The following is a 25,440-nucleotide window of genomic DNA, read 5'->3' on the forward strand; positions in this document are numbered from 1 at the left end:
CCTGCTGAATCTTGCTTGCATACCCAGGTGAAGCCAACTCGGCAGGCTTTCACCAGTCCCATTCACGAGGAAGTGAGAGGGCTTCACAACTGGAGGCTGTAGCTTGCAGGCAAGGCCCTCCCTTCTCTGCCTGCAATTGTGATAGCTTGCTGAAGGGCAGCATGTGCACATCAGACTGGAGCATAGTTCAAAAGAAATAAGTGTTGCCTGCAGCTGTCCTCACTTCAGAGCGTGTTGGAGCAGGTTGAAGGCTGCTGTAAGCTGTGCCAATCACTAACTAGAGCAGCTTTTCTAGCAAGTAATCCTTGCCAGGACATAAGGATACACTAGTCATGTCCCCTGGAACGGCCTCTTCTCCTGGAGCTTGGGGGAAAGTTCCAAGGACATTTTCTGTGACCTCCTGTGTCTTACACAGGAAGAGGGGAGCTTCAAGAAGATGGAAATGCAGGGTTAAGTGTAGGAAGTTTTGTTCTGGGACCTAGTGCAAGGCCGACACCGAGTCCAGCTACCCTGTCACACCAGCTAACCTAGTGCAAGGCCGACACCGAGTCCAGCTACCCTGTCACACCAGCTAATTTGAGAACTGGTAGGTTTGACAGTTGCAGACTTTAATGCTTGGGATCTTCCAAAGCGCTTTATAACAAGTAAGCACTTCTCTCATTGCCATCTAATAGAACACTGTTGCTGAAGCTGCACAAGCGGGGAGTAGCAAAGCATGTTGTCCCCTGCTGACTCTCAGTGTTAGACCAAGTTGACTGTCATTCTTTTGCTTGTGCTCCCTTTTTAGATTCCCAACAGCTGGGTTAGAGTCCTAAGCCAGGGCTGTGTGTTGTTAGGCCCACTGTGACTTGTGTAGAGAAGCTCTAGCACTCGCCTTAGGGCTCGGCCCTTGCACATTTGCACCGTCTGCTGGCCTTCAGCTGAACTGTAAACTTCTCTGAGCCCAAATCCCAGAAGAATTTAATTTTTTCTCTTTGAGGATGTTGGTGAGCTGAAGGTATGTAGATTTCAATCCATTCATTTGGCAACTCAAAGACCATGCTAAGCTATATGGGGCTACACAAACCAGTCCTGGGCAGTTCCCTGCTTCAGGTCCTTCATAGTGCTGAGTGGTTTTTTTATGGGTCAGGTGTCAAACTAGACCTTGCTTCCCCAAATCCAGCCTGCTTTTTTGTCCCCTCTCACTGAGCACAATATTTCATTTTATGCCCTTGTTGACTTAGCTTTCTTAGCAGCTAGATAAGCAGTACATGAGTTTTCACACCATTTTGGTTGTCAGCAGTAATACCTTCTTTTTTCTCCTTAACAGGTTATCATGGAAGTTTAATAATACTCGAGCACAAGCTTTCACTGGTTGCAAGAAATTCTCCTGATGTATCTGACTTGCAGCTTAATCAGAAAGTAACGAAGGTGTAGCGAGGGTACAGCACAGTCTAACAATAAAAGCAGCACTTGGAAAACAAAATGAGGCTTGTCACCGAACGACACAGTAGCCTGACATTAATCTGTCAGAGCAGCCACTGCAAATAATGCAGGAATGGGGAAAAATGTGGTTTTTAAACACTCCTTAGAGGAACTGCATTGATTTAAGTGAGTTCATAATCATTACTGAATCAGAGAACAGGGTGAGCTGTTAAATATAACCATTATTTTTTTGTATGCTTTATGAATTCCTCTTCAGAACTTTCGCCTGTTTTGAGAGCTCCTACATGTAACCCAGCAGACAAGCACAACCAGTGATCACACACCCGATTTCACTGCACACGCAGTGAACATCCGACACTTGGGAAAAAAATACACAGCTGCTTTTTTTTCCTCGTTCTCTCCCATAAAAAGCGTCTGACAAAGGCTGACGCCCGTTTCCCGCATTCCCGCCGGGGCCCGCGCAGGGGCGAGGGGCGGCCCGGGCCCGCAGGCTCTTGGTCCTTTCCCGCTGTTCGCAGCCAAGCGCTTCCCTCTAAGTGCGTTTCCCCAAGCAGATTTATGTCTCTACATTATTAACAGTACTTGCAAGGCCTGGGCTGGGCAGCCTGTGGCGGCAGGTTTTCCATTCTGCTGCCCCTCGGCCATCCCCGGGCCACCTGGGCTGTCATAGCCCAGTGCCGTGCTCTGTGGCTGCTCTTCTGAAGCCGGCGGGTTCCCAGAAGATGCCAGCTTTTGCTCTTACTTGCTAGGGCATGTGCATTAGAAAAATAAAAAATGAGGAGACTCTTCCGTGAGCCAGGCGATGTCCTCCTGTCACAGACAGAGGCTGTCACCTCTGCTGTCACAGCACGGATCGTTGCCTCATTGAAAGGAAGATGAAGCCCTGTGCTTTGCATAGCTGGACTGGCTGGCTGGCCTCCTGCTTTGGGTGTTGTCACCAGCAGAGCCGTGTGCACTGTGTGTGTCAGGCACCTTTTCTCACAAAAGCACCTTGGATTCAGCCTCATTGAAATCAGTGGCCAAGTTCCACATTCTACAGCTTAGACAAAGCATATACAGAGTCTAAAAAATGCACAGTGTGCGTGAGATATGTGAGGGGAGGAAATAGTGATATTAAACCAGCCACAAGACCAGCCACGTACAAACTTGTTGCGGTGGCTAAGTCCAATTTACACCCCCCAAGCTGCCTTAAAAGTGGTCTCTCCTTACAACACTGTGCTAGAAAGTTCTCCCTTTGTCTAGATTCTGCTGGTCACTGGCCCTCTCCCCCCTCCCATCCCTTTTCCCATTGGCCCCTGTTACATCATTCAGCCTTGCCTCTGCCCCATAGCCCTCAGACTATTGGTTTTGGATGCTCTGCCCTCCTTTGGGAGTTTTCAGGATAAAACTGGTGCGGGCTTTCGGTTTGGTTGCTCTTCTTGCCTCTGTTCCCTTTGGGTGTGTTGCCATTAAACGCCTTGGAATTGCATGCAAAGAACCCCTCTCGCCTCTTTGTCTCCGGTTCATGCACAGACTGTGTGCATGAGTGGCTGTTCATGACTGCCTGCGAAGGTGAGATTGTGTGCACGTGTAGGTGCTGGCAGAGTGCCGCCAAAGCATCTCCACGAGGGACCCAGTAGGGACAAATGCAGCATCGATCCCACCAAAGCCCTCTTCCATACAAACTGAAGAGCAGCCCCAGAGACGTGAGGTATTCAACAATCCTCTGATTTCCTCCATTCACTCTCACTCTCTGAAGAAATGTAAATCTTGTCCAATCTAAGAGGTATTCTCTGGAGATGACAAGATTCAGCTGTGAGCTGGTATCACACAAAAAAATGATGGGAGAACAAGACTAAGATGAGTGCTAGGGGTTGAGGGGTGAGGGGAGATACCACCTGAAGAACAAAGGGAGAAGAAGCTTAAGCCCTGCTATGGTGACATCTCCCTCTCCTCCTTTGCATTTTGTGGTTTGTTTTACAGAAGTATGATTTAAGAATGGCATAGCAGACATCTAACAAAGAAGCCCGCATGTATAGTGGAGCTGAAGGATTATATGGATAGCACAGCAGCGACGTCTGGTGCAGCTGTAATTTAATTCTGTTTCGAGCCCTCCAACAAAAGAAAATTCGTTGGGTTTCTTCCCCCTGTCTTTTCATGGACATGATGAATGAAAAAAGGCCTGAGGGTTGCATTATTTGTGTTTTAATATGAATGGCTTAGGAATGCTGGTCTGTTCCACCAACAGGCTCAGGGATCAAGTGGGCTGCTGTCAGCACTGGAGCAGAACAACTGAAAGCTGAGTCCAGGCACCAAACTACACTAAACTCAGCCTCACAGTTTTGCAAGAGCAATGATCAGGAAAAGGACAAGAGGAGGGAATAAGAAAATTTCTTACATTTTCTAGAAGAGCAGATACTGTACTTCAGCTGTCTCACAAATCTCAGGACCTTTTTCCTACCAGGTAAAAAGAAGCAAAAGAGGTCAACAAGCCACTCTCAAGCTGCCTGTGAGAAGCTTGTTGATGCTTCCTATTCCCAGCAATTACAGACTTTATGTGCCTCTTGAGACTAGGTACAGAGCAACTCAAAAGATTATTTGTGCCATCAACTTACTTCTTCTGTCCTGGTTAACTCCTAGAGAGTCACCTGTTAGAAAGAAAAACAATCACAGAATCAGCTAGGTTGGAAAAGACCTTTGAGATCATCAAGTCCAACCTATGACCTAACACCACCTTGTCAACAGTGCATCACATCTTTTTGACAAGCCCTGCTGTTTCCAATACCAAAGCAATGAAATTGGGCCAAATCCCTTGACCCTTCAGGAAGATGTGCACCGCCACCCACAAGGCTTTAAGGAGCAGCCACTTTTTTTTGGAGCTTTCAGTCAAAAAGACAGGGGCCAAGCAATTGTGCCAGAATTTCCCCGGGTCTCCCTTTTTGGTCACCCCAGATGAACAGAGGCACTATTTCTGTCCCTTCCTTCCTCCCCCTCTGTGCTCCCCAAACTTCTGCTCTGCTTTCCATGGGAACCTGTTTCTGACTTACTGGTTTACCCATTACAGAGCACCTGACTTCTTCAACATCGTATGCAAAACTTTATCAGGGCTAATGCAAGAAACTCTCTTACACAATACAGAATTTGAGATTAAATATACCGACCTTTATATCCCCTTAATTCTAAGCTCACACACAGTGCACGTCAGACCATCTATAAAGAAAAAAGTGTGGGCAAGCTGTACGTGAAAACTGCACTGTTAGAAAAAGCTGCCTCTGTAGCACTCTGCTAGCGGCCATCCTTCTGACCTGTAGTATGAAGGATATCTGGGGACTCATTCCAAATCCAGATGTTCTCTGTCTAATTCAGGGTTGCATTCTCAGGCCTTCAAAATCCTAAGAAAGTATTTTACATGTTTTTTAAGCACTTATTTTTTATTGTAATTGCCATTATTTTCTTTTGTGTTGCTTTGCCATTCCTATGCACTCAAGGGTTGCTCACTTAGTCTCAGACCCTGTCTGTCACTCCGGAAGAAATGCACCCCTTTCTAAAACTAGAGGATGATGTTCGTGGGCTCTCTCTTTTGCTGCAGCTTTAACAAACAGAAGTCTAAGTATAATGCTGCTGCTGGCTTTGGCTTCTAACAGACTTTGCTCAGTAACTAATATTTAGAAAATGTTCCCCTCCAAGCTATCTCTCACTCTGAATCTAGAGAATCACTAGAATCACTAGATCTTTTTTGTTCTTACATGCTAGTGTAATACTGCTATATTTTTCCCTCTGTGTGGACACTCCTTCTATAGTATGCAAATATAGTTCTTTAACAGACTTCTAAATTTTTTTTTCAGTATATACTGTAACATTTAATTGAATTGCTATTTTACAATATTTGCTTAATTTGAAAATCTTCATTTTTGGTTTAAATTGCATGACAAGAGTTCTTAAAATATCTAGGATTGTCTTAACTGCCCTCTCTATGAGCTTGTTCTAAATGGGATTATTATTCTGCCTTCCATAATTAGTGGTCTAACATGGACACAGGCATCTTGGTTCTGTGGAGACCTGCTGTGATGAAGCAGCCTAGGCCAGTCAGACCAGACAACAGAAGGGTGCTGGAAATGCAGAGGTGATAGCGCTGCTGTACTTCCTGAAGAGTAGGAGTCTGGAACATGAGCCATCTTCTCTATTAAAAACTTTTTGTACAGGAGTTGGCCTCAGCTAAATAAATTGCAGTATCTTGCTTAGGTGTGTGGCTCAGGAACTTTTATTTGGCTGTAGCTGAAGTAGAGTGACAAGGTTCAGTAGAGAAGATATTCCTTCCCGATACTTGTCAGTGTAAAAAAGGCTTTGGGAGCCAGAAGATGATGGAATCTTATTACATCATTTATATCCCTGAGGACCTCACAAATGCTTTTTGAACATTTATGTTCTGCTTTTTCTGTATTTATGCAGTATCTCTGAAATGGGGAATTACACTTACCCCCATTTAATTAATCAAAAAATGATGAGTGGAGAAACCTGTAACTAGGTTCTCAAAGTCACAGTATATCCCACTGATATAAATGAGAAGGAAATGTGAAAAAAAGACTCAGTCTTCACTGAAGTGAATGATTTTAGACTTAGTGAAAATCCACACAGATGGTGATATCACACAGCCTTTCACTACAGACCACTTCTTTACCATGTGGGCCACTACTGGTTTGTAACTGCATTTTAGCAGGGCTCTAGAGCTGTAGACGTGTTATGATCCAGTTTTAAGGTTCTTAGAAATGCCTCTGCCCAAATTAAGGTGGAAATGAGACCATATGCCAGTGACAATAGTAAGGGGTTTATTTGATGGTAAATATGTGTGAGAGAGAGAGAGAGAGAGAGAAAGAAAGAAAGAAAGAAGTAGAAAATAGGTGGGGGGGACAGAAAGAGTGACAGGGAATAAGGAAAAGATCACCACTCTGTGGACCCCAAGATGTCCCGTTGATCCTCTCCAGCTGGTCTTCTTGGTGGTGAAGGTCCCCTCAGAAGGCACAGAGTCCGATGGGTTTCTGTGCTCAGGCTGGGTGGGCATGTACGGCCATGGCCCCCTGGAGGGGGGGTCAGTCTCTCACAGCAGACTCTGGGTCTGTTGCACCACGTGCAGCCCTGTGGGGCCAAGCCTCTCATGCGAAAGTCCCGTGGATGTGCCCTGTGGGGTTGGGGGTTCCACAGCTGGGCCAGTTTGTGTAATGGAGGATGGGTGTTTATTGCCTCTCACCAGAGGTTACACCATGCACCCAAAACCTCCTCCTCCCCTCTCGGTTGGAGGGAGTCTGTGTAAACCTGGCTTCTGTGAGCTGTGCTCTCCCTCCACCCCAAACTCAACTGGGGATAGTTGCAGCAGGTGGCTTTGGCCGTTTGTGGATGCACACCTTTCCCTCAGCCTGAGGTGACTGAACAATGTGTTTCCCTTTATCTAATCAACAGTTGGACTTTCAGTCCAAAGTCCCACTCTTCAGGGATGCTTCTTCGGTTGTAGCTTCTTTATAATGAGCAAAACTTTATATCAATGTTTGAGGCATGAACTATTTTCAGTCTCTGACAACATGTTAAAAGTAATCAGAATAAATAATTCTGAGTTGTCCAATGGATATTCTAATAATGAGCTGCTGCTCATCACCTTTTGAAGGCAGGTTTTCTAGAGGCCATCTAAGAGGTTCTGTGAAACCTTAGGTGTGTGTCACTCTTCTAGAAGCAAGCAGTGAAACCTCCAAAAGACTTGGCTGTTGAGAATGCCTTTCTCATACTAGCAGAGGTAAAAATACAGCTGTATATTTGCCTTATTTGAATTTCTGTATTGGTAAACTGTAGTCTACAGATTTTGACAAATTTATGCCCTTTCCCTCAGTATCTTCTAAGACATATTGACCTGACGAGGCAGAATGTATAAGGTATGATGTCCCAATGCGCAACTATGGCTTCAAAACATACCAATGACTAGAAAATACCTAACTAAGGAGCATTTCATTAGACTGAGGTCTGCAGCTGAATAATTATCATCACCTAGAAGGCAGTGTCCCCTCCTGTCTCTGGCACCCCAGAGAGGAGTTTGGATCACAAAACTCAGAAGACCATTTGATCTGTGTGACATGCCTGCCACACACAACCTGTTTCATAAGCATGGTATTTAACTACCAGCATACGTGGTCATTCCTGCAGACACTGAGAAAATTAATTCATAACCTGTGGATTTTCTTTTTCTCCTAGAAGGTAGCTGATGGGCTGCGAGTGAAGTATTTAGACTCTACTCTTGATAGTTGTTAGAAGGGTTTTAATCACTTATGACAACCAGAATGCTCATCATCTGGCTTGAGAAATCACATCCTTTGACAACAGTAGAAAGCAGATTGCTTTCTGCTATGCTTGCAGAATTATAGTAGGGTATGATGGAGTGAGTGTTTGGGGCTTTAAAGGAAGACTGCCATGACTTTCTTCATTTAAAGCAAAAGAAGAGTACAAATTCCATAATTCTTTTTCCTTGAGCTAAATGGGCTGTAGATAGTGGAATAAATGACTGTGCAGGAGCTGCAAACAGACAACTTCATAGAGGACAAGTCACAGGCTGTAAGTAAAATCGTGGAGGACACAGAACAGCCACTGAATGTCTTCTGTGTATACCATATCATACCTGGGCTGAACGTATCTATTGGACACAATGTTCAAAGTAATGAGATATATCATACCTGGGCTGAACGTGACTTCTGAGACCATCGTTTGTTTGTGAAAACAGGCAGCAAAAGCGTACATGTAATTTCTCTGTGAATTACAAAGACAGGAGGTAATGAAGCTGTGGTTTGTCCTCCCCACTCACAGTAGTTCTGATGCCTCTCTAACACAAAGGTTAAGGCCAAAAGCTTTTTCCTCTGCCCACAAAGACAGACATAAATTTGCATTTCATTATAAAATTTAGAACATTTACTCATCACAAAGAAAATAACTGTCTGATTATATGGCAGGGATTATGAGTTAATAATCTTTGCTTTTCCCCTGCATGACATATATATTAGGCAATACTGCATTCTTAACAGAAAACCAAGAGGGAACTTCAGCTGATTTATTTGTGTATTATAATCCCAACACTCAGCAATGAGTTTTTAAAGCACAGCATTCCCTGGTAAAGGAGTCCAGCACACAACTTATCAGACCTAGCATGCTCTACTACCTCATTCCTGCAATCTTGGCATTTATGATCCCTGTTCATCAGAAACACCATAAATGAAATAGTTCAGCATGTTCTTTTGCTGCCATATTTTCTGTCCTCTAGGGGGAGATCAGAAATGCTGGACTTAATTTATTTCTCAGGATCAGAAAGGAAAAGGTATCTATTGGACACAATGTTCAAAGTAATGAGATTAATGAAGTTGAGGGCTTTTTGCAACAGCATGACAAATTCTGTATTTAAACAGATCACTCCCACCACACAGAATAACATGCCTTTTGTTCAGAGATTTACCATGTTTAATTAGTCATTTTTTCAGTATCTTAACCATGTATTCAGTTAAATAGAGTAATAAACAAAAGTGTTCAAAGTGAGGCAATACTGTCTTTATGTTATTTTTAAATTGTGATCAGGTATCTGTGGGACATGGAAAACTAAAAAAAAAAGTACATAATCTTTGCTTCTCTAGCAAAATTTTAGTGCCAAATTCTGCTCTCAGGTAAATTTCTATAAAGCATTGTTCATAACAGCATTACAATACAAGGGCATAGTCATGGGTTTAAAAAGTGCCAAAGGTCTGTAGTTGTTCTCATATCTTAAAGGTTCAGCACACACCAAGTGGAGACCTGGTGTCTGACTTGTATAGCCCCGCTGCCCTACTACAAGCAGCCACCACATCATTCCTCTCCAACAAACTGATTTTATTTCAACAGATAAAAATTTGGCTATTTTTTTTTTTAAACTTCAATTTGCCTGCTTCAACAAATGAGAGCACAATTTGGCTCCTCTCTCAGGAAAAAGGAAGCCAACCAAACATGACTTTCACCAGGCCTCAGTTTTTGGCCCCAGATTTCAACATACACTATTACAGCAATCAAAAGAACCATAGAAATTACTTATTTTACTGTCCTTAACACATTTCACACAGTCCTGCAGCAAGCAGAATCACAGATGAACCTCAGAACATACAGAGAGCACAACTACTACACTGGACATGAAAAGGAAATTTTATTAAACATGTTTACATAACATGAGTTGGAAGTTCATTTAAAAGCACAGGGGAGTGTTAAGACAAGTGGTCAAAATAGAAAGATACTATCGAATTATAGCTAGTTGGTTTTTGGCCACTAAGACAGAACAGGATCTAGTAGTAGTGCACCAGTGCTTGAGTTCTTCCTGCTCAGCAGGTCGAGCAGTAACCAATCTGTGCCCTATGGAAAGATGGGCAGAATAATTCCCATGTGTTGAGTAATAATAAATAGTTCACTTGGTGCAGGCAGTATGTCTATAAATTAAAACCTAGTGTGTACACAGTTTCTACATGTGTTACAGCCCCACAGTAGGAATCTACACCAAAATAGTTATTAGAAGGAATTTGGTCCGTACTACATCACGTTTTCCATAGGGTAAAAAATAAAGTCCATCTATAGACATTTAGCACCAGACCCACAGACCTAGCCTGGCTAAAACCTGCAAAATGTCTATAAGAAAAATGGATGGCTTAGATTTCTTGGTTACTTCAGTATAGTAATTACGAGCAAACTGTACAAGTACATGCAACATACAAGCTGGCCTATGTGGAACTAACATACATTATTAAATAACCTTTTTCATCTCTTTTTACAAAACGTGCATGCAGCTTTGAACAGTTCCAAGTCATGCTGCTCTATTTGTGTGATCACAAAATTTAATGGCCTGTAAAAGGAGGGGAAACATACCAATGCACCTGCAGGAATCTGCAGTTCTTCGCACATTTACAGGATATCACAAGGGATTTCAAGGCCAAGAAGAACTCAGATGAATAAAAAGCAAATTGAAATTTGATTGTTTTTTTCTCCAAAAAGTAAGATATCTTGCGTTAAAAAATCAAGCCTTGTGCTTGCATCAATCTCAAAGAAATGTAAACTAAAATTTGATAAAAACATTATTAAGTGCAGAATATTTCAACTGGAATTTCCAGTGAAACACTGAACAACTCATACCATGCTCTATCCAGGGCAGACAGGTGCGTCTGAAGCGACACACATCAGAGAAGCCTGGGTACAGCTGAAAGTGTCATATGCTCAATTCATTCCTGGTCAACATTTTGGGAAGTCAAATATACATTTATACACAGAAACGTAAGTATTTCCTCTCCATTTCTAGGAGGAAAATTGCATTACCAGTAACATATTCAATGTCAAAATTAAGACTAAAGCTGCTTTATACCAGTCCCCAGCAGTAGTTGCAGAATTCTTCAAAATTCTTCCATGCAAAACATCATAAACAGAAAAGTTATTATATATATATAATGCAAACATATCTGCTTTTTACAAAGAAAAAGTGGCACTGTGATGATTTTTATTTTTAAGAATATAACTTAGGTTGGTATTTGTTCTGGGTTCCCGCGTGAGAGACTTGTAAGTACCAGAACTGAGAAACTATTTGAACTCTCTGGAATTGTAACTGTGGCTGTTGAACGCTTTAACGATGCTTACAGAGATATGCTTCAGCCCTTTTTTGTTTGGTTTAGAAAAAGAAAGGAAGGGTCTCTGTTAGCATTGGGAGGACTTCTACAAAACTAGCAGAATCACGTGGCAAAAAACTAGTGGAAGTGACAAGTACAGAAAAACTGCTGAAACACCAGGAAGGTAACACTGCTTGAGGGCTCTCAAAATGTGAAAAATACAACATTGTTAACAGAGTGAGAGCTTCCAGTTTGGGTCATCTTTGACTTAGGTCGAATCTAAAGGTCCCTCTCTTTTTTCTTTTTCCTTTCTTTCTTTCTTTTTTTTTTTCTTTTTAAATCATTATAAGCATCAGTGATAGCTGCTAATAGATTAGCTGTATGTGATATACCTTTGTTCTGTCAATTTAAGCCATCTCTCAACAGACAGACATATGTTTGGATAACTACTACAAGCAAAAACAGAAGTGATTGTCTCTCTCCAACAGTGTTTTTTGATCATGTGAATATCTGATTCCAATTGTTATCCTGGGTGATGTTTTGAATAGACAGCACCTGCTACTACGATCTAATGCAGGGAGGCCCAGTCGAACTTTCCAGAGATGACTGGGAAGCCCTGCGTGTCAGGGGAGTCAATGTTGGATCCACTAGCGATGAAGGTGGAAATAATTTATACCAGCCTATTACCACACTGGACAGATCCAATTCCTCCAGAAGGATCTGGGCAACTCCCATGAAGCATTTGTGGTCCATTCGGCCATAGTCTCCCCAAACTATTACCTGGAAGAACATAAAATTAAGGTTCATGATTGTCCCCAAATCCATGCTCACACAGGGTTATATACTTAAACCCGTGCTTATGTATGTTCACTCTTGCTATTATATATGTTAGCATAAGGAAAATGTTATTCACAAGAGTGAATGATTACTTCCCTTTCATGGGAAAACCTCATGGCAGGACAGGAGCAAGAGTCAACAAAAGAGAAATGTTCCATGCAATAAGACATTTTGCAAGTCTGAAACCACAAGCCACAAGGATGTGTTTAATGGTATTTATAAAATTAAATGCTTAGTAAGTTGGAATGGATTTATACATACTGGTTAAATTTAAGTAAACATGCAAATGACAGCCTAAAATGGGATTAAGAAGAAACTGACCTGAAGGACTTTACCCTGTGGACTTTCTTCAAAAACCAGTGTCTGTTGGTACAGAGGATCAAGGGTCTTCCTTGCAATTCTTGTCTTCTTCTTAGCTATACATGCTCCATTTTCCAGTAAATACACTTTGACATACGGAGCTGCAGACAGAACATCAAGAATGTTATATTTGGACTTAGGGTGCACATCTGAAATGGAGGACAAATGCCTTAAAAGGAAGCAGAGTGGAGAGAAAATGGCACAACTTATCTTCATTGTATCTTTGCAGTTGTATAATCTGAATACAATTATATTCATAAAACAGATGACACAGCCCACAAGAAATCAAATTGATTTTTATAAACTTTGAATGTAGTGATCTAAGATGTTACTAACAACAATTACACTTCATGTCTGTCATTTTAAAAACATTTTGTTTTTCCAGGAATTAAATGTCACTGATGGCTATTCTGGAGTCTCTATAAATGCTTAGGGGTCAGAGATAGTTCAAAGCAAAAGGAATATTTAAAACTATGCCACTCCTATGACACACACATGAATTGCTCTTTCATCTCTAGCTCCTAAGGAGATTGCAAAGTACCATTTTCACTAAATGTTATCTAAAAGAACTGTTCCAGGTGTTACAATAAGCAGTGGTTGGTCTATTGATTCTAAATCTCCTCTAATAATTATTTCTATAAATAACTAGAAGTTCAACAAATGTCCTTATAAAATGATTCAATATTATTACAATATACATGATACAAATAATTGACACTGACACTAACACTAGCACAAACTGCTGCCTTGAGGCACTGTTATGTACAGAAGACCCTGACACGTGCGTTTAAGTTGTTTCTTCAAAGCACTTTCACCTGTTCTCCATCTCTTTTCATGGCAAACAAACACAAAAAACCTCAGCTATATAGACAAAGCCCTTCTGAGATATATAACCTGCCTAAGTTACACAGAAATATTTCTACAAATGTTCCTTCCAGAACAGATGTTGAGTTGCTGAAAATGATTCCTTGAATGGTAGCATGCAACTGGCAGATGCAAGGTGGTAAGAAGTGGACATTGGTAGCAAGGATATATCCACGCACATACTCCTTGTTGAAAAGCAAACCAAACAAATGCAAAGGTAGTGACAACTAACAAGGAGCTCAAAAAGCATCCATTCCCCAGTTCATCGGTATATTTCATAGTGTTGTTTTCTATTCATATATTGTCTATTATTTTTCCATACCTGGGGTAGATTTGGAGCCAGGTTTTTGTGTGAGGCCACGGGCTCTAATGACTTCTACTTCTAACTGGCCTTTTTTATCCACCATTCCAATTTGGATGTCACCTGAGAAGGAGAAGAAAGAAACTCACATTTTAGAGAAGCAGTACAGCACAGGAGACAAGGTATAAGAGTGAGAAGGAGAAAGACTAGTATGATGTTATTCTGCTGTATTACTGTGCTTGTTGCGTCTCCTGATGATCCGTTTAGCTTCTCCATTATTAAAAAAGGACTAAATAATATATAATTAGGGAGCATGGTGCCCTCTCTAGGTATACAGTTCATACCGGCTAAAAAGGTATTTTTTTTCTTCAAAAGTCTCCACCAAGCACACACGTGACAATTTTTCCATTTTTATCAATATTCCACACACATTTTTGGTGTGAATAAAATGTCACAACATGTTAAGAAACTGCTTTCATTTCTAAACAGTCAAACCTGTTTCCTTGCCTGAGTTTTGACAAATGACATTTCCTGCAGAAAAAGGAAACTGCTTGCTCTGAGACCAAGCACTGTTCTGATCTAGATCAATAAAATAAAAGGGCAGTAAACTATGTGCTGATGCTCAAAGCGTTATGTCTCTATGCTTTCATATATCATGAAATCAGGTGAGTAGAAATCTAACTTAGATCAAAATAGATTAAAATAGGCCACTTAAAAAAAATGCACAGTATGGCATAGGCAGCTACATGACACTTGAGCAAATAAATGAACTATATCCATGAAACATATGAGGACGTATATATTTGAGATGTAAGCTCTAATTGTCTAAAAAACCAAATTCACAAATAGTAGTCCTGAACTGTAGAATTTGGGGTCTAGATTTAGAGAAAGAGCATTTTGAAATTAATTGGGCATGGGATTTTTACATGTTTCTCTAACAGCATATTAAAGCAGTGTTTATACCTTGGTATGTGAACTATGACAGAACAGCAGCAAAGATTTTTTTATCATTAAACTCTGCTTGAATAAACACAGTCGTGTTCTTCACTAAAAATAGTTCAGAGGAAAATTCCAACAAGCATTTTTAAGAGCACATCACTGTATCTCATATCCAAAATAAAATATGCAACAGGGAACCAGAAGGGGGAGCGATAATCCAAACATTTTCAAATCATCACTGGTGAAAGGATAGCACGGAGCAGGTCTTCTAAAAATTGTAAAAAAACATGATGGAGAGCTTTCTGGGGGCCAAAACTTGAGCCTGTAGTAGATACAGTTCTAAAAAAAGTCCAAATAAATGTTTTACTCAAGTTATCTGCAGAAAAATCTTTAGTCGCAAAACAAGATTAAAATAAAGAGACAGAAGAAGACCCTTGTACACATACCAAAAAAGCCATTTAGATATTTATTGGACAAACAATCTCACAAATATATTTTCTTCCATAATAATAATAAAATATTAATTTAATAGGTTTGATGATTATTAATGCTCTAGTAGCAGTCATTTAGATTTATACAGCAAGTTTTGCCTTAGAGGGTACTCAGAGCATTCTCAAGATAGTTTTCCTTCTGCTTATGAGTTGGGAAGGGAACAGTGTCTTTTGCAATTTTTTTTTCTGTTTCTCTCTTTTTTTTCAAATGTATCTCAGTAGCCCTTCCTAAAGCTGGTTTTCCCAAGACAGTTGTATTGAAGTATTGGCTATTTATAATTTCCAGCAGAAGTATCATTACAGTAGTGTATCAAGGAGTCGTCAATTAGCATCCTAAAGCATGTCTAAGAACTGCTCATATATAAACAAAAAAACCCCAAAAACCCCCAACCCCAAATCTTTCCAAAGATACTTACACAGTCCTGCACTCTTGCACTCCTTATACAACTCATACTCTGTTCATAAACAAGCTACAGCTAATGCTGCTAAAGGAAATTACAGAGTGGTCTGGAACACAGAGATCACAGATAGCCCCAGGCAGCTGTTGAAGAAAAGGATTTTGTGTCTCTCAAGACAAGCACTGGCATTATCAGTGACTGATTATTGGGCATTGCAAATGTTTCCAGAAGTTTCACTTTCTGGAGTTAGATGAACTAAGCTTGGAAAAGTGCAGTTTGGCCAGAAACCCTGTCACATCCAATATAATCTGTTTCAAGTAAATACAAACTCTGAACAGTTGAGATTTTGCAGTGAACTACAACTGGAGAAGCCACAATAATTTTGTGTGGGAAGTAAAACCCCTATCTTCAAATTGCAAGTAAGATTAGCCAATACCCCAAATGGAGCAAATACTGTTTCTCACCCCACTTTGAATGCTGCCATGATAGGAACACCGGTAACTGCATATAGGACAATCATGTTGATAATGAAGGAAGACACTTGGTAAAAGTCTTTTTGGTGCTGTAGTCTGCCAGTGTGTGCATTAGTTAATTGTCTTATTATTCATTTAACAGAGGAGAACGTATCATTCTTACCCATGGCAGGGGTTGCTAGTGTTTGTCGGCCTACTAACTGTGCAGGTCCCAGTCCATCGAGGAAATCACTGAACTGACTGTCAGCGCCCAGCCGTACTCCAGGAAATATTAAGCTGAAACAAAATAAAAGCTGGTTAAGCATAAGAACATGATTAATTTCTGTCATCCTACAGTATTTACTTCAAAAGTACTACTTATACAAAGCAAGCAGCTCAGGATACACAAGCACAAATCATTCTGCAGCATCAGGAAGGATACGTTTCCCATGGACCCCAAAGCAGTGTAGAGAAATTCTGCACATCGACTCAAAGTAGTCCATAAAATAGGTCTTGCTAAGGAGGTGTCCAGAAGCAGTGAAGTCTGACAGGTAAATAGACTATGATTGACCTTGTCTGAGAAAACATAAAAAGCTTCATGAAATTTAATAGCCTATTCTTCATCAGTGAGTGTGTGATTTACAGAGATCCAAACCCCATCAGCATCAGTAAGAACAAATAGGGAAAACAGATGTATGCACTAAATTAATCTGATTGCTGCAGCTGTTTAATGAAGCAGCAAACTGGCAGGTAGTAGTAGTGGTGACTGGAGCTAAACCTAATGCCACTCACTAGCCAAAATATTCTGGCAGACAAATCTGTATCTACAGTTGCTACCCACTCCTCTCTCAGGATACAAACTGAACTGTAACACATCAGCACAGCATATACAGAAACATTCAAGGCCAGGTGAGACAGGGCTTTGAGCAACCTGGTCTAGTTGAAGATGGCCCTGCCCAGGGCAGGGGATTAGACTAAATTACCTTTACAGGTCCCTTCCAACTCAAACTATTCTGTGATGTTATAATGTGTGCTTTGCCAAGCTGCTTTCTTATATTCCATAGTCTCCACTTTATTTTAATAGATATACACTCTTCAAACAATAACAAAAGAAATCAACAAAACAAAAAAAGAGAGAGAGAGAGAGAAAGAGTGATCCATGGTGGGAAGACTCCGCTTTGACTTCCTTATAACAATTATGAGAAATAAAAGAACAAACTTTGAACCAAGTATAGACAACATATTCCCCAGCAGGCCATCCACCACTCTGTATCTGCTTCTCCCTCAAAGGAAATTCCCTGTTAGACTGCAATAAATAATAAAAAACTTCCTTATAAAACCAAAAGCATCTAGTGTTAAAAGCTTTGATTTCTGCACATCAGGCTTGTGTGCTTCAGCGATTCAATTCACAGTTCTTTGCAAAGCCAGTAGTTGCACAGAGAAAGTCTATTTCTCTCTTGAAGACTAACTGTTCTTTTTATTCCTGCATAAACTTATGGACTGTCTGTGAAAAAAGCTGGTCAGAAAATATCATAGTATCATAGAATAGCCTGAGATGGAAGGGACCCACAAGGATCATCAAAATCCGACTCCTGGCCCTACACAGGACAGCCCCAAAAATCCCACCGAGTGCCTGAGAACACTGTCCAAATGCTTCTTGAACTCTGTCAGGCTGGATGCTGTGACCACTGCCCTGGGCAGCTTGTTCCAGAGCCCAGCCACTCTCTGGGCGGAAAAACTTTTTCTAACATCTAACCTAAACCTCCCCTTATTCAGCTTTATGCCATTTCCTTGGCACAGCTTTTTTCATTAGAAAACTCTGATTTTCCAAAAAGTAAGTTTTTTCACAGAAATTTAGTTTTAAAATATTTTTTTTTTTTTTTAAATATGGTTTCTTTAGATGGAGGAGGAAAAGAAGCTCAAGGTCTCCAATTCATAACATCAAGATGTGGTCTGCTTCTCTCCCCAGTGGCTTTCACTCTTGCCTCTGCTATGAAAAGTTTCTTGCTTGTTTCTTTGGCCTTTTTTCCACAAAATGTGTTATATTTTGCCACAGATTGACTAACAACATTGAAAATATTCACTTGAGAGCACGCTTCTAGTTATACTTATGATAATGAAGGTAGGAAGTACACATTCATCTGAATGTTTATTAATTCATTAAACTCCAGTTAAGGGTCAAGCAAAAGAACATGACAAGGTGCCTGGGGTACCTACTGTAGGAATAGCTGAGCTATACATCTGATTGGTCTTTGGAAATGCAGGATGAGGCATGATATTGTCAATAAACTATGTGATCCTGGAAGTAAAATCAGTGTCAATGTACACACACATACAAGGAAGGACAAGAAACCAGTGCAGACCTACCACAAGCACTTCCTAATCATCATCATTACTCACCTACAGTAACATGAAGAGTGAACTGCAGAAAAAACACTACTCAAGCAACCAAAGTTAAGATCTTGCTGATTTTGATGGGAATCTTGCAAGAAGGAAAAAAAACCCTTCCAAACAGCTTCACTACTCAAAATAAAAGGTGCTGTCAAAAGCTGATTCAGTGTTCACACTAGATATAACATCTGAAGTTAAAGCTAACTTTTCTAATGCTAAAAAATAGCCCAGACAATGAGGGAGAGGATTTTAGGATCAGCTGGCAGAGTGCATGTACCCTGATTATGTGACAGAGCTATGCAGCTTACTCTCCTCCTTGTAGTTGTGTCACCTCATGTTCTAGAAATAAGCCAGTAATGCATTTGGAGGAAATAATTAAACAGTAGACACTTGTTGTCTTGTACATCTTTCTTTAACCATTTAACCTTCTTCTCTCACTGTGATCTAAACCCAAGAGCTGCTGTAAACTAACAGTATTCTGTAGAACTCATGTAAATTTCCAGAACATCTAAGGATTTGATCTATAGCTAAATCACAGAATCACAGAAAAAGAGAAGACTTCAGAGAAGTTTTTTAAGCCACAAAGTGCAGCACCACACTGAACAGAACCCTCTGGTATCCCTTTTGCCTACAGCATTGTGTCCTGTTTAATGAATATTTCTCTTCTCTCATTGCAGCAAGATACATTTAACTGTTTCACCTGAGTTTTGCTATCTGCCCCCTTTGGCTCATTCTTCCAGGCTTCCCTTCAGAGTCACTGTTAGATATTGATGGTGTTCTCACTTCTTTAGACTCACTGTTTACTCTTGCCACAGACTGGAATAGAGATGTGGTGGTCAGGGACAATGTTTAAGGCTAAGGTCAAGTACAGTTTGAAGTCAGGAAATAAAACTGAGATACACTGAGGATCAGGCATCAACCAGAATAAGCTGGTAACTATGAAGCCAAAAGTCTGGGACAGAAACATAGTGAGAACTTAGGGTGCTAAAAGTTCGGATCAAAGAAGCAGGGCAAACATGGGTCAGATGTGAAGATAGCAATTGCATGGGAGAGCTGAGGTAAGGAGCATTGTCAGAGGCAGAACTGATACTGGAGCAGCAGGAGATGGGGAGCAGGCACAAGAGCTATGGAAGCAGAAACAAGACATGCAATACAGGTAGTGTGACTACCAGCTTATGATAGTTTAAAGATGTACTTAGTTCTAAAGGGGAGTTAAATGTGGATGGTATCTTTTCAGCTTTTTACCAGCTAAGCTAGTGGTTTAATGCCTTAGAAAGCCTCGAGCAGCCTAGAGAGGTAGCACGGGCGATCTAGCACTTTAGTAGCTCTTAAATCAGTACCTGTATCAGCTGCAAAGCAAATACCATCAGCAGAAGCAAAGAGGGAGAAATATAGCTCCCTGCTCGCTCAATTCCCTGCAGTTAGAAGCTTTCAAATGAGACAGACAACAAGAGACGGTCACAGGAAAGTAGCTGACCCAAGAGAGGGCGGATCCTTCCCTTGATCATCTCTTTTATTCAGAGAAGGAGAAAGGGGAGGACTGGGGGCGGACCCGGGGTGACCGGCCATTCAGACACTCTGTCAAAGAGTTTGAGTTACATTTGGTTTTGCCCGCGCTTGGAACAAAGGAGCTCGGTGCACATGGCAGAGGCAAGTGTCTTGGGGAGGGGAAGCTCAGAACAGGCAGCAACAGGGTCCCACTATGCACACCCGGCCTGCAATATGTCCCAGTAAGAAGCAAGCACTCTGTTTACTTCTTAAGCTTGCTTTCCTCACTGTCTTACTCAGAGGCTGGTTCTCAAAACAGGTATTTTATGGCTCTGCCTTTCTATCCTCCAGATGCCTGCTGTGACCTCCAGATCCAGACCTTGGCTGCCCCAGCCCTGCCAAATCTATTTTCACACAATGAGGGTGGAACAGAGTATTAAGCTGTTCCACTGAAAATGTCCTCACCCTCAGTGCTGGGCTCCCACCTCTCCTCTCCACTGCTGACCAGGAAAACAGGCTCCCTCAGCTCCTCCCTAAAGGGTGCAGTTTATTGGGGCCTCTGTCACCAAGGTGAGTAACTGGTGCCTTACAGACTGACACTCCAGCATAGAGAAAGGAAGGAGGATGGCAGGGCAGAGTGTTGAAAGGGTAAAAGTAATGGCCTATCAAGGAATCATAATGGGGAAAACACTGGGATATTTTACTCTTGCCCCTCATTCTTCATCTGATCTTTATCTGCTTTGGTTTTGAATTATTCATGATGGAGCCTGTTTTTCTTACATGGCTCTTAAAATTCTTAGCATTATCATAGAACCATAGAATGGTTTGGGTTGGAAGGAACCTTAGTAATCATCAAGTTTTGATGCCCCTGCCATGCACAAGGACATCTTTCACTAGATCAGGTAACTCAAAGCCCCATCCAACCTGGCCATGAACACCTCCAATGATGAGCCAATCCACAACTTCTATGGGCAACCTGTTCCAGTGATGTAAAAATATTAGGGTGGTGAGAAGATCTGATGATAGAGGCACCTTTACACAGATCCTTGTAACCACCACCAGAGCAGCCTTGGCTCTTTGTGCCTCATACAATGTGCAGTAGCAATTGTGGTAACACAGTAAGCATATAAAAAGATGAAGCCAAGGAAGTCCAAATCTCTCATTTTTTTCCGGGTCTATAAAGCTGCATTTTCCTACCCCCATTTCCCCCTTTTTTGGGGAGTCAACTTCTAAGAATTCCCTAGGAACCACTGTACCTTGATACATGCAGTAGAGTCCCACTGAGAACTGTGGGGAGGCTGGAGTATTCCTTCACATTTTGAAGAACTGCTTTTGTTCTCCTTTCCTACATACCAAATTGTTCAGCAGTGAATGAAAACAGCTGCCCCATTCCCCACAGCTGTCTGCCTGACTTCAGCTGATGTGGCATCTGGGCTCTGGGTTTACAGTTCTTAATAAGAGATTTGGAACAACTCCAAATTAAACTTTCTTTGTATATAGTATTGCTGAACAAAGTTTCAAACCACAGGGATTCACATACAACATCTGAAGTTTAACTCTGAGGTAATCCAAACTTACCTCAAAGAAAAAGTACCCCTATGTATTGTTTCGAATAATGCAGTCTTAATTTTGCTGTCTTGATGAACAAAATGCCTCACTGGATGACAGGGAAAATGAGAATTCTTAAGAAGTCCTCTCTCAATTTCAATTTCCATGAAATTTGTGTTATGTACCTAAAATGGTGTTTCAGTTTTTCAAATGTTTCAAGAGAAAGAAACTCTACACAGAGCCACCCCCTTCAGCTAGAGTTTGGGACATCCCAACTAATGGAGAAAGAAACTTCTACTACATTAGAAACTTCTCCTACATTACTGATATTTTTAATGCCACTTACTTGCCCTCAGAGCTATAACTGTTTATGCTGCCATCAGTGGATTCTCGACTTGGCTGTCGAACCATACGACTTCTCATCTCTGCTGCCATTCCTGTTTCTGTGCTTCTCTGTATCGTGCTCTTTAGCTTCTTGCTGCCAGCCTCTGAAAGCAGAGAAAAAGAAGCAGCAATTAGAATAACTTAGAGCAAAGCCTTTCCTTGCAGTTTTCACACAAGAACAGTGATCTGACTTGGTCATTACTATTTACTAACATAAAAAGACTTTTCCAATTGAAGAAGCAATCTCTCTTCCTCAGCCGCAAACTGGAAATGACTTCTCTTTAAAAGGCTGCAACCTGAAGATCTTCATGAGGGCAAACTGTTAGAAACTAGATGTCTCGTTATTAACCTTTACACAGGTGGAATGCACAGGTCGTGATACTGTCTACTAACCACATACTCGATGATGTGCCTCTAGCCACCTTGCTAGGTTGGGTGACTGCAAAAGAAGTTACAATTCTCACAGAAAATAAAAAAAGGGAAAAAACCCTTCATGCATTCCACAGAAAAATGTTAGGTACAAAGATACTTACTATCAAAAATATAATAATGTGTTTTGACTTGGCAGAATCTTACTTCTCACCACAAAATGTCTTCAAAGTAAACAGTGAACTTTACAGAACTTAATGATCCCAGCAGTTCTGAAACAGAAATAACTCTTGGGGAATTTGTTTGGGAAACCACAGACTGGTTAAGCTGGACAGGATCACAGTGGAGCATGGTCCAACTTCCCTGCTTCCTAGAGCCCATTGCACAGGATTGTGTCCGGACAGTTCTTGAGTATCTCCAGTGAAGAGACTCCACAACCTCTCTGGGCAATCAGACTCTAGGCTTGCAACTGTAAGATTAGAAAGCAATGTAAATATTTTGAAATTGTTTAAAGACTTCATCCATTTGGTAAAGCTGCTATCCCACATCCTTTAAAATGCAATTTGATTTTGACACAGAAGTTTTCATGTTTCCCTTGAGCAAGAAGAGCTTCCAGTCCTTTAGAGATTCTCTGTGTTATGGCTGATGTAGAGCGAATTCTGCTGTCACACAGCAGAAATTAAACTTCTAGATGATGATAGTTGTTCTCAATGATCTTCAAATTTCTTCCACCAAAGTCTCCATGTGATGTAATAACATGTATTGTCTTCAAACTCAGTGTCCTGGTTTTTTTTTCATTTAGTTTGAAATAGGAACCCAAAGTTCAATGGGTAACATCACTTTCTCTCAGAAAGTACTAGATTTGACAAAGTTTCATGTAAGTTCATGCTAAAACATTCTTCTGCATTTTCCTCTTCAATTCAGTGCTCCTTTATTCACCTCTGCAAAGTCTGCATGCATCTTTTTCATGGTCTGTTCAGGGAAACATCTGAAAAAGCAAATATTTCTTCCATCTCCACTTGCAGTGGAGACTGAATTGCTCTGAAAATTTTTCACCTTCCTGTTTCACAGGCACATTGTTGATGTTTGAAACTGACAGATCTTGACAGATCTTATTCATCACAATAAAACTTGAGACTTTTGTAGGCCCCACATAGCCTGCCCATTGCCCAGGGTGTTTAAACAGGCTGTGGAGATCAGCTGGCCCTTGCTCTTTGGGTCAGCACGCTGGTGAAGGGCAAGGAGAAATCATACCATACAGCTATCAGAGGAACCTCTTTGAAGCTATCGGGGAAACAGCAAATATGGCCAAAGTGAGAGAATTTGTATGTTGGACTTAGAGGAGACATGCCCACAGTGAAATGGGCTGTGGTTTCCCTCTCAAGCTTTTTAGACTGGGGTTGTTATATCTAAGGCCGTTAAGCAGCACTCAAATGCCTCTGAGTGGAAGAGATCAGCTACTTCCATAGACCCTTTTCTTCCTTATGAGGCCAACAGCTCTGAGGTTTTCCTGTGGGCCACTACAGCTCATCCATATTCCCAGTCCTTGGTCAGTTGAAAACACATTATCCAATGCTGCTAAATGTGAGGTAGAATAGGGTAGGCAAGGTACACCAGGCAGACCAGGGTCCACTCTTACACAGTGCAGGTGGCTGTGGAAGGGATTTGCTGGAGCTTCAGTAATTCTGTATATAGAAACCCAAATGCTACATTTGGTCCTGAACTTTCTCTTAAAAAACTGAGGGAGTGTTCAGCATATCAATGCTAATAGGCAGGCTGAGCCTCAAAAATAACACAAAAGGCACCTAAGAAGTATAAGTCATGCACAGAGTTGTACTCCACAGCAGGATTTTCAGGTGTTCTGTAGGTATGCATTTTCCACCCATATTGTTTTCTCAATCTCTCTCTCTCTCTCTCTCTCTCTCTCTCTCTCTCTCTCTCACCAGGTCCTGTCTGAAAGTGTCTCTGTTTCCATCAGCTCCTACAAAGCATGTGAGATTATGTGGTTTAACCCCTGCTTACTTTTCTGGAGCCAGCCAGATCAGCCAGCATGACCTGGAGGATATAATAGGGTAGAGCCTGAAATGTGTTCGGCTGAATAGGGTTGCTTGTGAGTGTTCAGGGCTCAGGAAAGGTAAATGAGGAGACTCTAGAGGCAGCTATAAGACCATCATGCTCTTGGCACAAATTGGTAAAGAGATGTTGTTCTGGACCACCTGGGCAACATGGTGGGTGCTGAAACTTAGGCTTGAGAGCCAAGTTGTTGGGACAGATAATGAATATAGTCATGGAAATAATCACTGTATAAAATATCCATTGACTAAATTACAAAAACTAATATTTTAGCTTTGAGCCACAGTAGAGATTGAAAACAGCAGGTGGATTTTTTTTAGAGTACTGTTACATTGTCATGGATAACACTGGTATTGCTGTTTAAACACTCTTCGCTCCACATATTTTAAATGCACAGACCATGAAGTAGGAATCCTTGTGTATGGCCACAAGCAAGTCTAAAACCTTGTCTCACTGAGCTGCAAGTACCAGACTGTCTTTTTCCAAGTACTTTTCAAGTCACTGCTCTCTGTCTTACAGTGCCAGATTCTACTTCTTCCTCATTTCTCATCAATATTTTTTCTTTTCAGGTTGAAGATTAAAAACCATCCTTTTGTCTCTCCTTATAATTGCTATTAAGACCCACAGTGTTTCCCAGGAAAACTAAAGTCCTCCAATTTACTTACTTTTATAACCTCAGTCTTAATCTTCTGAAGTACAATCAGAAATATAACAGTAGCCCAACAGAAGGATAAAACACAAGAGTTTAATGGCATAGAGAAAATTGCTTTTGCCCATGGATAAGAACCAAAATACTTGTTGCACAGATTTTGGAAGTTTTAACCTTGGTCACTTACGCATCTCGTATCTAACAAGACGTAATATATTATTTTTCCAATTTTAACGCAAAAAGTGAAGAGGCGGTTTATGTTGTTAGTGTGCTCCTGTAAACTCAGCAAAACCTAGTTCTGTGAGGGAAGGAGGTGCTCAGCATGCAGATGAGTTGGGAACTGCTTCTATTTCTAAAGGTGCCCTGCTAACATGAACTCACGCTGGGGTACAATTCCAGTGCTGCCTTGACTGCACAATGAAATAAGGGATCCAAACAACTACCAGTGTTTTCCCTGCTATTGATAATACTTCTAAAAAACCTTTCATTTTCATCTTGTATTACTGTTAATCTAACAGCTCTGCATATATCTTTGGAATGCTGTCTTTACATGAATAATGCAGGTTCATAAAATATTCAGTATCTATGCTGTGACATAATGAGAAGATTTTCTGCTCTTGTCAGGATATCAATTGGAGAATGCTTGATCCTGCTCCCAATTTTTATTAGTTTGACACATACAATTAAATTTTATAATACATTACAGTTATTTGCCTGAACTGTATAAATTACACTATATTCATTGTGCAGGCTGAAGATGTCTCTATACTGAATACCATTTAGAGGTAAAATTTACTCCAAAATGGTCTGTCTGCTTCTCTGCTGTGTCAATTGTGAAAGGAATTCTGCATGCAGGAATG

At 41.0% G+C, this 25,440-nt stretch overlaps 1 protein-coding gene across 32 annotated transcripts in view; it reads right to left on the bottom strand.

The window, feature by feature from the left end:
- Positions 1-8,954: 8,954 nt before the first annotated feature.
- The window catches only part of RIMS1 (regulating synaptic membrane exocytosis 1), a 246,029-nt gene continuing 229,543 nt past the window's right edge, over positions 8,955-25,440 (bottom strand). For all 32 annotated transcript variants that reach the window (XM_017739265.1, XM_017739252.1, XM_017739268.1 and 29 more), the window contains 5 exons: positions 21,452-21,593; positions 15,863-15,975; positions 13,420-13,521; positions 12,195-12,334; positions 8,955-11,816 (listed from right to left, as the gene is read on the bottom strand). In XM_017739265.1, the coding sequence (XP_017594754.1) occupies positions 11,598-11,816; positions 12,195-12,334; positions 13,420-13,521; positions 15,863-15,975; positions 21,452-21,593 (716 nt within the window). In that variant the 3' untranslated portion in view covers positions 8,955-11,597. The remainder of the gene's footprint in view (positions 11,817-12,194; positions 12,335-13,419; positions 13,522-15,862; positions 15,976-21,451; positions 21,594-25,440) is intronic.

The sequence above is a fragment of the Corvus brachyrhynchos genome, unplaced genomic scaffold, assembly GCF_000691975.1.
Source record: "Corvus brachyrhynchos isolate BGI_N302 unplaced genomic scaffold, ASM69197v1 scaffold136, whole genome shotgun sequence".
NCBI classification, from domain to species: domain Eukaryota; kingdom Metazoa; phylum Chordata; class Aves; order Passeriformes; family Corvidae; genus Corvus; species Corvus brachyrhynchos.